The 15,611-nt window shown below is 42.6% G+C and overlaps 2 protein-coding genes across 2 annotated transcripts; both read left to right on the top strand.

Annotated features, from left to right (window-relative positions):
- The first annotated feature begins 586 nt into the window (after positions 1 to 586).
- On the top strand, positions 587 to 2,948 carry LOC146709012 (uncharacterized). The gene has a single exon (XM_085455970.1). It carries the CDS (start codon positions 1,253 to 1,255, stop codon positions 2,645 to 2,647), a length of 1,395 nt encoding a protein of 464 aa, XP_085312096.1. The 5' UTR covers positions 587 to 1,252; the 3' UTR covers positions 2,648 to 2,948.
- A 2,106-nt stretch (positions 2,949 to 5,054) lies between these two features.
- On the top strand, positions 5,055 to 14,495 carry LOC146709011 (dynein axonemal heavy chain 1-like). Its single transcript, XM_085455976.1, has 24 exons — positions 5,055 to 5,208; positions 5,332 to 5,499; positions 5,604 to 5,795; positions 6,022 to 6,153; positions 6,355 to 6,480; positions 6,591 to 6,710; positions 7,327 to 7,476; positions 7,575 to 7,735; positions 7,923 to 8,148; positions 8,301 to 8,496; positions 8,608 to 8,759; positions 8,845 to 9,041; positions 9,156 to 9,300; positions 9,423 to 9,581; positions 10,098 to 10,229; positions 10,365 to 10,535; positions 10,681 to 10,860; positions 11,119 to 11,295; positions 11,921 to 12,091; positions 12,275 to 12,405; positions 12,852 to 12,996; positions 13,267 to 13,473; positions 13,658 to 13,892; positions 14,292 to 14,495. The coding sequence occupies exons 1-24, from the start codon at positions 5,077 to 5,079 to the stop codon at positions 14,411 to 14,413; spliced, it is 3,927 nt and encodes a 1,308-aa protein (XP_085312102.1). The 5' UTR covers positions 5,055 to 5,076; the 3' UTR covers positions 14,414 to 14,495.
- Positions 14,496 to 15,611: the final 1,116 nt, after the last annotated feature.

Below are 15,611 nucleotides of genomic sequence, written 5' to 3'. Positions count from 1 at the left end.
GAGCGATGGGTGCACTAACACAATGTAAATATTAAAGTTCTCGCCATTGTCAATATGCTGTTGCGCTCTTGTTCGTATTATTGCAACCATATCTCGAGTCTAGCTTACCCTAAAAGTTTGGAGAGAATTGGTCTGTTAAGAAACGCAATCGATTGTTTGGGACTGCTCTAGCCATCACGTCGCATAAACAACTCTACTTCCGGTGGGAAAACTAATTAAGGGTAAAGTCGCACTAATAACACCTACCACTCACGTTCATAAGCATACACTATGATCACTCCCACGCAGTAACGTTGTAATAAATATAATCCCCGGTAAAGTCAATTAGCGAACACTACTGGCATGTAATGCCAATGGCGACCATTTCACAAACTGTAGAAAATGCTCAAAATGTTGTCGGCACCAAAAGTGAAGGGCTGACAGTTGTGTTTATATACGAACCGTAAGCGCTAATGTTGGTTAGCATCAGCTAAAGCGAGTAAGTTTGACACTTGCAGAGGCAGTGAACGCAGAGAGAGCTTAAAAACGCATTGTGGGGTTTTTTTTTTGTTTTTTGTTTAGTCTTTGCTTCGTTGCGTTGATTTGGGTTTTTTTTTGTTTTTGCATTAAGACGTTGCACACAAAATTACAGATATAACGGTGACTTAGCTGCTCGTTGGATAAACCCATGGACCTTAGAAAAGATCAACACTACTCGGATGTAAGCACCCGTGTATAACACAATAGGCAAAATTACGCTTGCTAACCTTTCCACATCACAGGCTTCACATTAAATAAACATTTTTTCAAATACTCACCATGATCTGAGACCGTTTAAATATTTTGTTACTCTGAAAATATGGCAGTATGAAGCTAAACCTTTAGCTTGACGGCTAAAGCAATGCTAAGATTTACACGGAAACGATCAGCGGACATCGTTAAAGTACTATTGGTCTACATTCTTCTTCTATGGTAGCAGCCTGGGCAGAGTAACAGCCAACTTTAAACTGCGCCATCTGTTGGCACCAATTACAGTAGAAAACATGATTGCGACAACACGTTTTTTGGGGAAAATAACAGAGATTGAAACTTTACTGATAATTTGTCCAAGTTGAAAAATGCCCTCCTCCAAAAATATCACGTGACAACCTCATTGCCTTACAGAATTATGACGTCACACACGTAGAATCTTACCACCATTCTTTCCTTTGATCCAAAAACCTATAAATAGGGGTGAAGAGCAACGACTTTTAGTCCGTTTCTCGCAGCCTTGATGTGTGCAGCATTGAACCGTTCGCCAGAAAAGCCTTTTGAAATATTTGGATCCTTTGCAGTTGTAACTGTATCCAGACCAAACATGTCTCAAAAAAATCCAAAGGGACAAGAAGTTGACCCCTATGCTCTTCCTTGGGATGAGCCACTAGACTCTTCCCTTTCCTCTCTTCCCTGGTGTGACCAAGTGGAACTAGAGGAAAAGCGTTTGGAAGAACTGGAGGATGAAGCGCTCAGAAACGCAGAGAAGATTAAGTTCTTGATGGAGGAAAATGAGCAAAAGAGCGCTCAACTAAAAAAGTTGTCATTCCAGCTTCAAGAAAAGGAAGCTATTATTGAGGGGAAACAACAGGATCTCCATGACATGGACAAAAAGAACCAGGAGCTCCAAGGAAAACTTGATGAAGCCCTGCAACAAAATAAAAAACTTGTCCAAGAGAAGAAACAAGACGGCATGAAGAAGAGAGGGCTGCACAGCAATCTCAGAGACATGGAGCTAATGTACAGTGTAGACAAAAAAAGGCTTGATCGCACAGAGCAAGCAAATGAGAAGCTCCTCCAAGAGAAAAGGCAACAGGAGTTAAAAGAAAAAGAAATGCATTCCAAGCTTCAGAGCATCAAGCAACACAACGAAAGCTTGCAAGGAAAGCTTGATCAAGCTCTGCGACAAAATAGAAAACTCCTCCAGGAGAAGATGAAAGACAGCACGAAAAAGAGAGGGCTGCACTCCAATCTCCGAGACATGGAGCTAATGTACAATGTTGACAAAAAAAGGCTTGATCGCACAGAGCAAGCAAATGAGAAGCTTCTCCAAGAGAAAAGGGAACAAGAAATCAAACAAAAAGAAATGGATTCCAATCTGCAGAGCATCAAGCAACAAAATGAAAGCTTGCAAGGAAAGCTTGATGAAGCTCTGCTACAAAATAAAGAAATCCTGCAAGAGAAAGAGCAGCTGGACAGAAAGCAGGGAGACATGGAGTGCCAACTCCAGCTCATGGAGGGAAACAACAGGATGCTGCAGGTAAAGTTCGAAGAGACACTGCACAAATATCAAGACCTGCTTCAAGAGAGAGAACAGCTGGTCAGTAAGCAGAGAGAAGAAAAACTTCTTCTCCAGGAGTTTGAGAAACAGGAGGCAACATCTAAAGTGCTGAAAGAAAGGTTGGAAGAAAAACAAGCCGTAATAGAAGAAGTGGAGAAAAAATGCAACAAGCTGCAGAAGCAAAACACCGAAACAATCGAGGAGCTGAAAATCCTCATCCTCGAGAAAAAGGTGCTCGTGGAAAAGCAGCTGAAGAAACAGAAAAAACGCTTCTGCTTCTTCTGGAGGAGGAACACTCCTTCTTTCAGTACTGCCAATGTCGCCTCTTCCTCTCCCACCTCTGTTCCAGCTTAATCCCCCCCCCCCCCCCCCTTAACTACTAACACCTCTCCCATCTCCCTCCCCTCTTTTCACAATCACCCCCCAACCAGTCCCGACAGTTGACTGCCCCCTCTAGAGCCTGGTTCTGTCATAGGTTTCTTCCTTTAAAGGGAGTTTTTCCTATCCACTGTCGCCTAGTGCTTGCTCAGAGGGGATTGTTGGGGTTTTCTCTCCTCTCTCCCTTTACTTTCCATCCCACCCACCCCCACCTTTTCTTTTTTCTTAATAATTGAACAATAAAAACAATTGGTCACTAATTAAATGTGTCAAATCAATGTCTTTATTCAAGAATACAAGAAATGGGTAATAGCTGCATGTGTGTTTGTGTGTGTGCATAATATGCATACTTTATGTGTTGGATCCAAATCCCACAAGGAATTAAATAAAACAAGAAGACAAACAAAAACAAATATTTCTCTCCCTTCCCAGGTCAGGAATCAGGATGAGGAAGAAATGAGGTCAGATCAGTGCAGGTTTTTGCACTACTGACATAAAGTTTCTGCTGATTAAAAAAAGTATGTCGATATTTCTGAAATACATTTGCAAACAAATAACTTTGACAACTTGTGTTTTTTCATAAAAGAAAAAAGAAAAATCAGAGAGCAGAGCTGGTAAAACAGCTTAGCTCCGCAGGTTACAGGAGATCAGATGCCAAATACTTTTCATGACAGTCTTCGTTATTGCATAAATCTCCCCTTTTATCATTGATCAGTAAATCACTGCATATACATTCATCTAACCGTTATAATTTCATGAGTAAAGACTCTCAGATGACTGAATGGCGGTTTTAGTAAATGTTGAACTTTATTGTGATTTCTATTTTTAGAATCAATTGCACACATTTTGATTTAGTTTTGCAAGCTGCTGATTTCACACAGATCCACTGCCCAAACGTGCCTTTGAGTTTTTCATCATTTAACAAGAATAGGCTCAGGCAATCATTGTGGAATTAGGCTTTGGGAAGGTCTGGGGACAGGTATGATGGTGGTGGTTTTAAAGCACTGTGGCACAACAGCTTGACTCAGGGAGATGTTAAAGATGCCCGCTAGGACATCAGTCAGCTGGTCAGCACGGGCTCCGAGCACGCGTCCAGGTATATTGTCTGGTCCAGCAGCTTTGTGTGGGTTGACTTTAGTGAGAGTCCTTCTCACACTGGCCGTGGACAGGGACAGCACTTGGTTGTCTGGCAAGCGGGTGGCCCTCTATAGTCCGTCTTGCGTCCCATTTAAACAAGTACGTGTTCACACTGCCCCTGGATGTCCTGGCCTCTGAGGTTAAGGTGTACGGCTCCTGGTTGTCAACTGACCAATTTATCATGGCAAAGCCTGTGGTGGACAAAAGATAAGAGGCTGATTATAAAAATGATCCATGCACGCCTTATGACCTACAGCATGTACAGTTAACACAGGTAAATGGCTGTGAAATTGTAAAATTACTTTTGAAATAAAGCTATTCAAAGTCAATTAACTGTGACTATAATAATAGCAATGTTAGCCAGCAAACAAAACGTTAGCACTAATTAAAATAAGCTGCTAGGTGATGTTACTGTTTCAAGTTCTCTCATTGTTTGACATGTAGGGCAGATATTTTGGTGACACTGAGATCAGCCAGACACTAAACAGCAGTGTAATATCAACGCTAGATTAGATGTTTTCTAATCCGATAAAATGACATTATTCCTGTTTATAGAAGATGTTTGTCGTCTGTTTGTTTGACTGACAGGAACAGGAAATAGTGGTTGGAAGTTACTGTTGGTGTTACATGAGGGTAAAGAAGGGCTTTAAGCACCTGGGTAAAAACTGGACCCATGATGAAACACTACAACTGTCACGGCCGGGCGGATCGCACACAGTAATTCGGCGTGCCCGTGTGGCGTGCTGGCTAGACCCAAGCGCGGCGAAGGCTAGCGGTGGGTTTGGAGCAGACACGCAGTTATTCTAGTAATGACCTGAGCACGAAGCGTGGCTTCGGAACGGTCGTTACAGACAGAGAGCGAGCGGAGCCGGGAAGAGGAAAAGGATTGAAAGGGGTTGTAACTCACAGTTGCTGGATCAGGCGGAGACTGATGTCGCAGAGTTTCGGAGCTCGTGACACGAGGATACTGATGTCTGAGCGGCGAACAGGTGGGTGGCGTCTCTCTTTTAACCCCGGCCCCGTGATCAGCTGATCACAGCCGATCACCGGCTGACAACAACAAGTACAACATATTCTTCAGTTTTAATATGTGACCATACTGTGCAGACTGCTGATGAGTTACACGGTTACATTTCATTAATCATTGTTAAACTAAAGTGGTAAGCAGTTACTTTATCCTTTCACTTAAAATTTCCAGGAAAAACACTACCTTGGCTACTTTTGTGCTTACATTTGATCTATGCTGGGTCACTACTTCAGTGTGCATTATGAAAGGCATCAAACCCAAAAAGGTACCCGGGGAGAAACCTGGCACCAAGGTTGATGACTACTGGGAGCCTGGGAAGGGTCTGCTCCAGGACCCTGGAAAGTTTCTGGAAAGTCTCTTCAAATATGATAAGGTGTAGTATGTATTGACAAGAACGTTATTGTTGACTTTCTCAGATTTGAGTTTATGCTTCAAGTTTCAGTGTTTGATGTTTGCAGTGTATTAAAAGCAGCTTTTTCTGCCTCCTATACTGCAGGATAACATCCCAGAGAATGTGATCAGCTTAATCCAGCCATATATAGATAATGAGGAATTTCAGCCAGCTTCCATTGCCAAGATTTCCAAAGCTTGCACTTCCATTTGCCAGTGGGTGCGAGCCATGCATGCATATAACTTTGTGGCGAAGGCTGTGGAACCTAAAAGGGTAAAACTGTGTTAATTATTTATGTGTGACATACAATTGATATAGTAATATGTCTTTCAGATAACAGAGTCATCAAAACAGTAAATGTGTAAATTTGCGTGCAGATAGCTCTCCAGGCAGCCCAAGAGGACTTAGCAGAAACCCAGCGAAATCTGGATAAAGCCAAAGAGAAACTGGCAGGAGTTGAAGCTGGGATTGCCACTTTGCAGGCCAAGTACCAGGACTGCCTAGCTAAGAAGGACGAGCTGGACAATAAGTATCAACTATGTGAGGCTCGCCTCGTCCGAGCAGACAAGGTCAGACAACTGGGAGTAAAAATTACAGTTACAACCCACATGGCCAAATCAAGCAGTTAGAAACAACACATTAACTTATATAGTAATGCAATTGTTTCAGTCTATATACTAAAACTGTTTGGAACATATACATAAATATGAAAAAATAAAACAACAGAAAGCAGAAAGGTTTACGATACCAGTTACTATGTGTCCTTAAATGTTAGTCTGTTTTTATATTTCCCAGCTTATTGGTGGATTGGCAGATGAAAAAGTGCGTTGGAAGGAGACAGTACAACATTTGGATTACATGATCAGTAACGTAGCCGGTGACATGCTTCTGTCTGCAGGATATATTGCATACTTGGGACCCTTCACTGTAAGTTTATCATAATAAAATGTTGCATTGTATCTGTATCTGTCTATATTCCTCATTTTAGCATGTCTCCATCTGGTCCTCTCCCACAATACAATATACTGTATATGCAGTTATCAATGAAGCGTAATTTGTGTGTTGATTATTTTTGTTTTTGTTTTTTTGTTTGTTTGGTTTTTTGGGGGGGGGGGGGGGGGGGGGCAGGGAGAGTACCGAGCAGCCATGGCTAAAGAATTGCTGAAAGGTTTCAAAGAGCTGGGTGTTCCACACACTGATGTACCCAACCTGGTCAGCACTCTGGGAGATCCAGTGAACATCCGCACCTGGCAGGTTGGAGGCAATTTATTCATAGGAGTGCCTTATTTTGTTTTTTCACCCTTTCTGGGTTAATTTGACTTTTTATTGTGTTAATGTTATTTTTTATTTCTATGTGCCTGTAGATAGCAGGTTTGCCCAAGGACAACCTTTCTGTGGAAAATGGTGTGGTTTCTCAGTACTCTCTGCGCTGGGCCCTCTTCATTGATCCTCAGGGACAAGCAAACACATGGATTAAAAACATGGTGAGGTCAAACTGTGCTGATTATGTCAAAACTTGAGAGAAGAAAAAGAGCAGTATTTGGATATACACTGCCCAAAAAAGATAAAGGAACACTTTAACATACATTTAACTATACAGATATTTGCTTGGGATTGTGTTAGGAATTACAGGATGCCACATTGTTTGATGGAAATGAAAATGATTGACCTACAGAAGGCTGAAAAGATGAGAAGGGGAAGATGTCAGTGGCCTCTACCTGTAAAATTATTGCTGTTTTTGCCTCATTGACCCTCCAGTGTACCTGTTGTTAGTGTCATTAACACCAAAGCAGCTGAAACTGAAACTGACCCCAACCGCTACTTAACTGACCACATCAATATCCCATAAGTTTAACTATCTTGATGCTATAGTCTGATTAAAAAGTGTTCCTTTAATTTATTTTTTTAATGTGATATGTAATTATATGATCAAGTGTCAGTATCATAAAGTTTCTAGTGCACATAATTAATATGTTAACAACAACATCACAGGTACCTGCAGTGATGTGTAACAAACTCTGGACATATTATTAACACATACATGCTTAAATAGATTTTTGATTTACTGCTTACTCATAAATGTTTCCTGTGGTCACCCAGGAAAAGGACAGTGGGTTGGAGGTTGTGAAACTCAGTGACCGGGACTTCCTGCGCAGGCTTGAGAATGCAATCCGCTTCGGTAAACCCTGCCTCTTAGAGAATGTGGGGGAAGAACTAGATCCTGCTCTAGAACCTGTCCTGTTACAACAGGTAATTACTCACACACCTGCTGCAAACAAATGGTTCTTTTTATTTCAGTGTTATTCACCTTTCTAACACACCACTATGTTTATCTCACACCTATTAAGACTTTTAAGCAGCAAGGCCATACTTTACTGAAACTGGGCGATTCACTCATCGACTACCACGAGTCTTTCAAGATGTACCTCACAACCAAGCTGCCCAACCCACACTACTCTCCAGAGTTTTCTGCCAAAGTCACACTCATAAACTTCACCCTGTCACCCAGGTAACACACATTTTAATTTTAGTATCTGCTGTGATTATAATTTATTTAGTCCATAACTGAAAAGATTGGCAGGATGTTAAAATGTAATTGCTTGGACATTGTCCTGAATCCTGCAAACCTGTTTCTGTTAGTGATACTTACTCATACGGTCTGAATTTGTGGGACTGTGCATTCTATTTATATTCAGTGGTCTACAAGACCAGTTGTTGGGGATGGTGGTGGCTAAAGAGCAGCAAGACTTGGAGGTTGCAAAGAACCAGCTAATCACCAGCAATGCCAAGATGAAGCAGGAACTGAAAGAAATTGAGGATGAGATACTGTTCCGACTCAGCTCCACAGAAGGCAATCCTGTGGACAATGAGGAGCTCATCCGAGTGTTGGAGGCTTCGAAGATCAAAGCTGGAGAGATCAAGGTCAGGCAGTGGAAAAGTTTTGTGTCCAATATTGTATATCGGGGAAGTGTTTAAATAATTTTCTTTACACCCTTGTTCATAAAATGTTGGTGATGCATCATTAAACTTTTAAGCCACATTTGCTCTGTTTTCGATGTTGGGGTTTCTGGCAGGCTAAAGTGAAGGCAGCAGAAAAGACAGAGCAGAACATTGATGCTGCCCGTCTGGAGTATGTCCCTGTGGCTGTGCGTGCACAGATCCTCTTCTTCTGCGTGTCAGATCTGTCCAATGTTGACCCAATGTACCAGTACTCTCTGGAGTGGTTCCTGGGAATCTTTTTGTCTGGTATTGCCAACTCTAGAAGTGCAGGTAGTCAGCAAGATTATACACTGAACTACATGTGTGAAGATAACAAAATCACAAGAACCAGATGTGAACAATGTTATGGTAGCACCTTTTTTCTTGACATGTTTCACACAGACACAGTGGAGGAGAGAATCTGGAACATCAATGAATATTTCACCTTCAGCCTCTATGGTAATATATGTCGCAGCTTGTTTGAGAAACACAAACTGATGTTTGCCTTTCTCCTGTGCGCTCGCATCATGATGAACGACAAAAAGATTGACATGGTGAGTAACGGCAAGAAGGGGATCTGTCATCTTCTTTAAGCAGCCTAAATACACGTGATGAAGCTGCATCGCCTCCTTTTGACAGGTCGAGTGGCGCTACCTGTTGTCTGGAGCAATGCCTGTCCAACAGCTGGCCAACCCAGCAGTAAGCTGGCTGTCAGAACGTGCCTGGCAGGACATTTTAGGCCTCAGCACTCTGAAAAATTTTTCTAACCTGGCGCAAAGCTTCCCTGAACATCTGGAGGGCTTCAAGAAAATTTTTGACAGTAGCCAGCCTCACAGGCATGTAAAGCCAAACACCGTGCTAACACATTCACACTTTGCACCTTCATTTGTACGTTGCAGAAGCTGTGAGTGTCTAACAAGCTGTGCTTATGTCTGTATATTTGCCTAAAGGGAGCCCCTCCCAGGAGCGTGGGATGTCATCCTGGACTCTTTCCAGAAGCTGTTGGTCCTGCGCTGTCTGAGGGCTGACTGCCTCATTCAAGGCCTGCAGGACTTTGTTGCTGCTGAGTTAGGACAGCGCTTCATAGAGCCTCAGGTAAAGTACTTCTCCCGTCTTAAAATGCATAGTAAATCTCAGTTGTGTGCAGTAACATGACACTATGACACAGTATGTGATAACATCAATTATGGCTTATTTCTCTTTCCATCTTTCTGCAGACATCAGACCTGTCTGTCGTCTTCGCAGAGTCATCTTCCTCCACTCCCCTGATCTTTGTTCTGTCCCCTGGCACCGACCCTGCTGCTGACCTCTACAAATTTGCTGATGTCATGCAATTCTCCAAGAAAATGAGCGCCATCTCTCTTGGCCAAGGCCAGGTCAGTTTTAGAAGGGGGGCCTGGGAATTCTCACTCTCTCTCACACACACACTCTGACTCACAGGAATCTGCTGTAAATCACATTTTCACTGAACCAGGCCAGTGTCATTTGTCTTGGTGAGAATGAGAATGAGAGCACCGCTGTGCTAATTGTTTTCACTATTTATGACCATTCCAGGACAATGTACTCTAGGGGCCATAAATGAGCTTAAGAAGCTTGAATGATAAATGCAGACTCAGTGTCCAAAAACCTTAAACCGTGCTGGCAACATTCTTCTAGCAGCACACTTTAGACGTTCAATAGACATTAGCATCACATTACTTGCAATTACGTGATCTTGGCTCGTGTCAGGCTTTTTGTATCCCCCTTCTCAATTTCTGTCTTTCAACTGAGTGTCCAAAACCTTTCAGCTGTAGGCAGATGCACTGAGGCCCACAGTCAAAATATTATTTATGAGACCAGCTTCTCCAATAATGATTAAACCTATCAGAAATGCTGTCATTTGTGTGATTCAGGGCCCCTGGGCTGAGAGTATGATGCACGATGCCATGGAAAGAGGTCACTGGGTTTTTTTCCAGAACTGTCATCTGGCACCCAGCTGGATGCCTACCCTGGAGAAACTTATTGAAAACATCAACCCACTAAAGGTGACAACAAGAGGACACAAATATAAACCAGAAGCAAAACAGATCCTCAGTGTGTATATGCTAGACTAGCCAAGGACACAGAGCTTTTTCATCCTTTATATTCCAAGGGAAAAATCTGTCTCTTTTCCTGTACAGGTGCACGAGAACTTCCGCCTGTGGCTCACAAGTCTTCCCAGCAATAAGTTCCCGGTGTCTGTTCTGCAGAATGGTTCCAAGATGACCATTGAACCTCCAAGAGGCATCAAGGCCAACCTACAGAAAACCTACATGAGGCTCACTAATGATTTTCTCTCCTCTTCCACCAAGGTCTGTCTCAAGTACTTCTAGTGTCTCTGATTGGTTTCCCATATTTAGCTCCTGCTGCTTTGGTTTGACAACATATAGTAAAGTCTTCTCAAACCAGTGTGTAGATTTGCTATGAATGGTTCCTCTACTCTTCTTTCTTGTCTAGACAGCAGACTTTAAGTCTTTGCTGCTGTCTCTCTGCCTGTTCCATGGAATTGCTTTGGAGAGACGAAAGTTTGGCCCTTTGGGCTTCAACATTCCCTATGAGTTCACTGATGGCGACCTGAACATTTGTATCAGCCAGCTCAAAATGTTCCTGGATGAGTACCAGGACATCCCATACAAGGTGGAGGCAACACTTCTGTCTCTGTTTCATTACCTATTTGAAGATGATGTTTCAAATTGCTCCTACTTATACATACTGTTTCTTACAGTTATAAGAATGTTTCTTACAGATAGTTGATGTATAAGCTATAAGCAGAAACACAGGCCATCTAGGAAAGACGCCTGTGTTCTGGTTTTTGGTAGAAATTATGTGTGTGCATCTGCCTGTGCTGAGCATGTTCATTTGTCTGTCTCCCATTGCTGTCCTCCACCTGTCCAGGTTCTAAAATACACTGCAGGAGAGATTAATTATGGTGGCCGTGTGACAGATGACTGGGACAGACGATGTCTGCTCAGTGTGGTGGAGGACTTCTATTGTCCTGCTGTCCTCAGTAGTGATCACGTCTACTGTGCATCTGGAGTCTACCGGCAAATAGACACAAAACTGGATATCAAGGTTAGATAAACTCAGAACTCTCTGTTTACTATACATAATTTTGAGTTTATAACAGGCTATTGATTGTGAGACAAGCAAAGTATAAAAGGCAAGTGTGTGCCTTATCAAACTTAAATAGGGGCATACAGTATGTTTGTTTTAAAAAACAGAAAAGAGTCATGCTATATGCATTTTTTGGAAGTAAGGCTAAGTTAGCCAAGCCTGGGGGGAAACATCAGTCATGTAAAACACCATGAGTCACACAGCCATCAAATACAAATCAGTCATAGAGAACAAAAGTTTCCACAGCTCAGAGAAGTTAAACTATCACATGAGTTACTGTGCTGCAATGCCACAGTGTGTTTCCCTTTGTGTGAGTTTGTTCTTTAACAAGTTCACAACAATAGAAACTGTTTTCTCTCTTCTTGCTGCCATTCTCAAACAAGGAAATATAACAAGAGAGGCGGTGAGTATTTGCCTGCAGTAACACAGATTGCAGAAAAGCCTGAAAGCTTGTGATTTAAGCTTAGACTAGAAATGCAGTCCAATCAAGACATTTTGTTAAAAATGCTGTAAAATGTTAACTCTGATCATGTCAAACACTGACTGCTTGACTGACTCGCTGTCATGGCAATTGTGACCCTAGGGTTATTTGGCATACATTCGTGGTTTGCCCATCAATGACACACCTGAGATCTTTGGTCTCCATGACAACGCTAACATCAGCTTTGCTCAAAATGAGGCCTTTGGCTTGTTAGAAGCTGTGGTTCGTCTCCAGCCCCGAGCTACATCTGCTGAGGGCAAAACTCTTGAGGAGGTACCGATACAGATTCATTTGTCTTTAGATGTCTTTATTATTACTACTAGCATCATGTTATTGATTGCTTAATAATTCAATTTAGCACTAATTGTTATTGATTGCTTTGTAATTAAATAGAGTTTGAGAGGTGCGGGGCATGTGATGTGTTGTCTATGATCTGTTTTTCTTTCTTCGCTACAGATAGTGGAGGAGATAGTGGCAGGCATCGTTGAAAAGATCCCTCCTCCTTTTGACATTGAAGAAGTGATGGGAAAATACCCGGTGCTCTACGAGGAGTCCATGAACACTGTGCTCATCCAGGAGGTCATCAGGTAACATTAGGCTGTACTATTAGTCAGAAATTTGTCCAGAGTGAGTCTGGAGGCTGAAGGTCCCAGAATCCGACTTAGCATCTCCCGAGTCATTCGTATTGATCAGCAAACTTTTTTTTTTTTGTATATATAGAGAGTAGAAATATTTTGTCCATTAAGTGAAGGTTTTTTGTTATCACGAAGAAATTTGAGGAGGAATGAAACATACGGGGTCATTTCATCATTCCTCTGCAAGGTGAATGCTTATCTGTTTTTGTGGAACTATGCACAAAAAGAAATTTTTGCACATTAATCAACCTGATCTGGGAGTGTCTCATTACCTCACACATATTAGTAGATTTCTGGTAAGTCATGCCCTGAAAATTGCGTTTTACTCAAACTGTGGGCATGTGGTTATTAGTGCTTTAGTAACTTGTAATTGTGTTTGTTTGTTTTTTATCTTTCAGATATAACAAGCTGCTGGAGGTCATCTCTCTGAGTCTCAGAGATACTGTGAAGGCTTTGAAAGGTTCAGTGGTGATGTCATCCGCGCTCGAGCTTATGGCCCGCAGCTTATTCAACAATGCGGTGCCTGATATGTGGAAAGCCAAGGCAAGGCACACACAGCTGTTACTTTACATGTGACTCACTTTGTAGCAGGGGCTGCACATGTGAATGTATTCTCTTTTTTTCTCTCTGTTGTTATCCTTTTTTTTCTTCTAATTTTTGTATCACTAGATTGTGCACACTTGTGACTTGAATATTTGAAGTGCCATTTCACTGGGCAGAAAATCAAATAAAGATATTTCTGTTCTCCTCCTAAAATGTAATAATGTGCTTTCTGAGAATGCACAGTTTGACTCCGCTGTTCTCGTTCTTCAGGCCTACCCGTCTCTGAAGCCTCTGGCCTCCTGGGTGTCAGACCTGCTTCAGAGGATCAATTTCCTACAGAGATGGATCTCTAACGGCATTCCACCTGCGTTCTGGATTAGCGGCTTCTTTTTCCCGCAGGCTTTTCTCACCGGAACCCTCCAGAATTATGCCCGTCGCTTCGGCACCTCAATTGACACGATTGGATTTGACTTTGAGGTCAGACTGTAGGCTGCCTCACTAGCAGCAATGTTTTAAAGAACAGTCTTACAGATGTAGAACATTGCTTCATATCTGTATGTATATAAAGTGCTACATTCATAATGACTTTACCCCCCACCCCAACCCTAACCCAGGTTTTCACTGGTCTTGACCTACTTTTTTGTGATGATTTATCCTTCAGGTATTAGTGAAGTCAGTGTCAGAGATAACAGAAACACCAGACACAGGCTGCTACATTCATGGTCTATTCCTGGAGGGGGCTCGCTGGGATAACAAGGCAGGTCAGCTCGCAGAGTCCAGACCCAAGGAGCTCTACACCCAAATGGCCGTCATCTGGCTGATCCCCAAACCCAACCGAAAGCCTCCAGCCTCAGGGATCTATGTATGCCCTATCTACAAGACACTCACACGAGCTGGTCAGTATATAGAGGAGTGATATAGATTAGTATAGAGATTATAAGAAATAATATAGATTAATTTGAGTTTTTTGTAAATTTGTGAGGAAAAAACAAAAGAAAAGTCCATGTTTGTGAAACTCTGGCTCAGGTTATGATCTGTAGTCAGTAGGTGTGCCGTCATAGGTTTGTGCGTATCCCTGTTTGCTGGTTTTATTACTCACCCAAAATAGACTCCAGTGAGGGTCTAATTTCATGAAGCATCTGAAAGTGCAGCTCAGTTTTTTCCACTCGCAATGCCAACGTCTTGGCACCTTAGGCTGCTCACAAATCCTTCCTTCAGTGTAGCAATGAAAAAACAGAAATGGTTTAAAACACTTTTGTCTTTAAGTCACTGAAGTGCTCTGTGTGCTTTTGCAGGGACTCTGTCCACCACCGGCCACTCTACGAACTATGTGGTGTCATTGGAGTTGCCAACACATCACACCCAGAGGCACTGGGTCAAACGGGGTGTTGCACTCATCTGTGCACTGGACTATTGAACGAGAAATTAGTTATTATTAGTTATTGCTGTTAGTTATTGGTTATCTACTTTAATCTATCTAATAAACTGTTCACAAGCAATATCCTCTGTGTTTATTTACCATCACTAAAATCACTTGGTAATTGGATCCTTTTTTGTGTGTATTTTCTGCACAGCCAAATATACAACCGTTATTACCACTGACTAGTTTCACCTCCCCGCAGCGCTCATTTGATGCTTGAATATCCGTCCTGCTCCTTTAAGGCGGCCGCGTAGGTCAGTTGAGAAATATGACTTGACTGAAGGAGGGTGGCGCTTAAACTACTGTGACAGCGACTGGCCATGTGAATGCAGCTGAAGGAGTTATCAGCGGGAAACCGAGATCAACAGATAATCGTCACCACTGCCTCTTTTTTTTTTTTTTTACCCCCAAACACGTCTGACTGGAATTTTCTTAAATGGTTCATTTGCGCTCAAATTCTTTTTTAGATTTTCTCTCACGGGCCACCCCGGATCGCTAAAGTTCAGAGAGCTACATTTAAAGAATAGAATTATAGTGTAGTTTCCCCAAATGGACTCTGACTTGTAAGCCTGTGTGAAGATAGAGTGGAGTCACTGTGGTAGAGTCCGCACGGGACAGGCGGATGCGTTAGAGGTCTCAGCTTTACGCATTTACCGGAGGAGGGCTGGACTCATCGCGTTAATCCGGAGAGTTGCTCACAGTTTGTCCCTCTGTGCACCGCTGTTGACAGCAAGCCGGTGTAAAACATGCTGCAAAATGGAAACGGAAAGCAAAAAGCTCCGCAACCGCCAAATACTGGTGGGACAGAGTCAGACTCCACGGATGGCAACCCGAAACTGCAGCAAGAGCAGCCGGCAGTTCTCCCAGCCGCCGACAAGAAGGACGCAGAGTCCACACACTTCCCCATGCCCACTTACCCTAAACTGGAGATAAAGCGAAACGCGGTGACGGACGATTATAAAGTCTCCAATCAGGTTCTGGGCTTGGGGATCAACGGCAAAGTCCTCGAGTGCTTTAACAAGAAAACTGGAGAGAAGTGCGCGCTAAAGGTATCGAAGTCTCATGAGTATATCATAAATTGTCCCCGGCCCTCCTGTTGACACTCTCACAGTATAACTGCAGACTTTATAGCTTTTAAGCGATAACTCTAGATCATCCCAGCTGAAAGAACACCTGTTTCTGATACAAGTTTATC

Source organism: Copadichromis virginalis, linkage group LG5, assembly GCF_057382275.1.
Source record: "Copadichromis virginalis isolate Kocher_CV1m ecotype Utaka linkage group LG5, C_Virginalis_male_GT1.1, whole genome shotgun sequence".
Taxonomy (NCBI): Eukaryota; Metazoa; Chordata; class Actinopteri; order Cichliformes; family Cichlidae; genus Copadichromis; species Copadichromis virginalis.
Note: the sequence above shows the minus strand (reverse complement) of the source record. Positions and strands in the feature narration are given on the sequence as shown.

Coding starts and splice junctions, on each gene's coding strand:
- LOC146709011 (XM_085455976.1), top strand. CDS start 5,077: ATGAAAGGCATCAAACCCAAAAAGGTACCCGGGGAGAAACCTGGCACC. Junction 8,760..8,844: donor ACGACAAAAAGATTGACATG/GTGAGTAACGGC, acceptor TCCTTTTGACAG/GTCGAGTGGCGCTACCTGTT. Junction 9,042..9,155: donor GACAGTAGCCAGCCTCACAG/GCATGTAAAGCC, acceptor ATTTGCCTAAAG/GGAGCCCCTCCCAGGAGCGT.
- LOC146709012 (XM_085455970.1), top strand. CDS start 1,253: ATGTGTGCAGCATTGAACCGTTCGCCAGAAAAGCCTTTTGAAATATTT.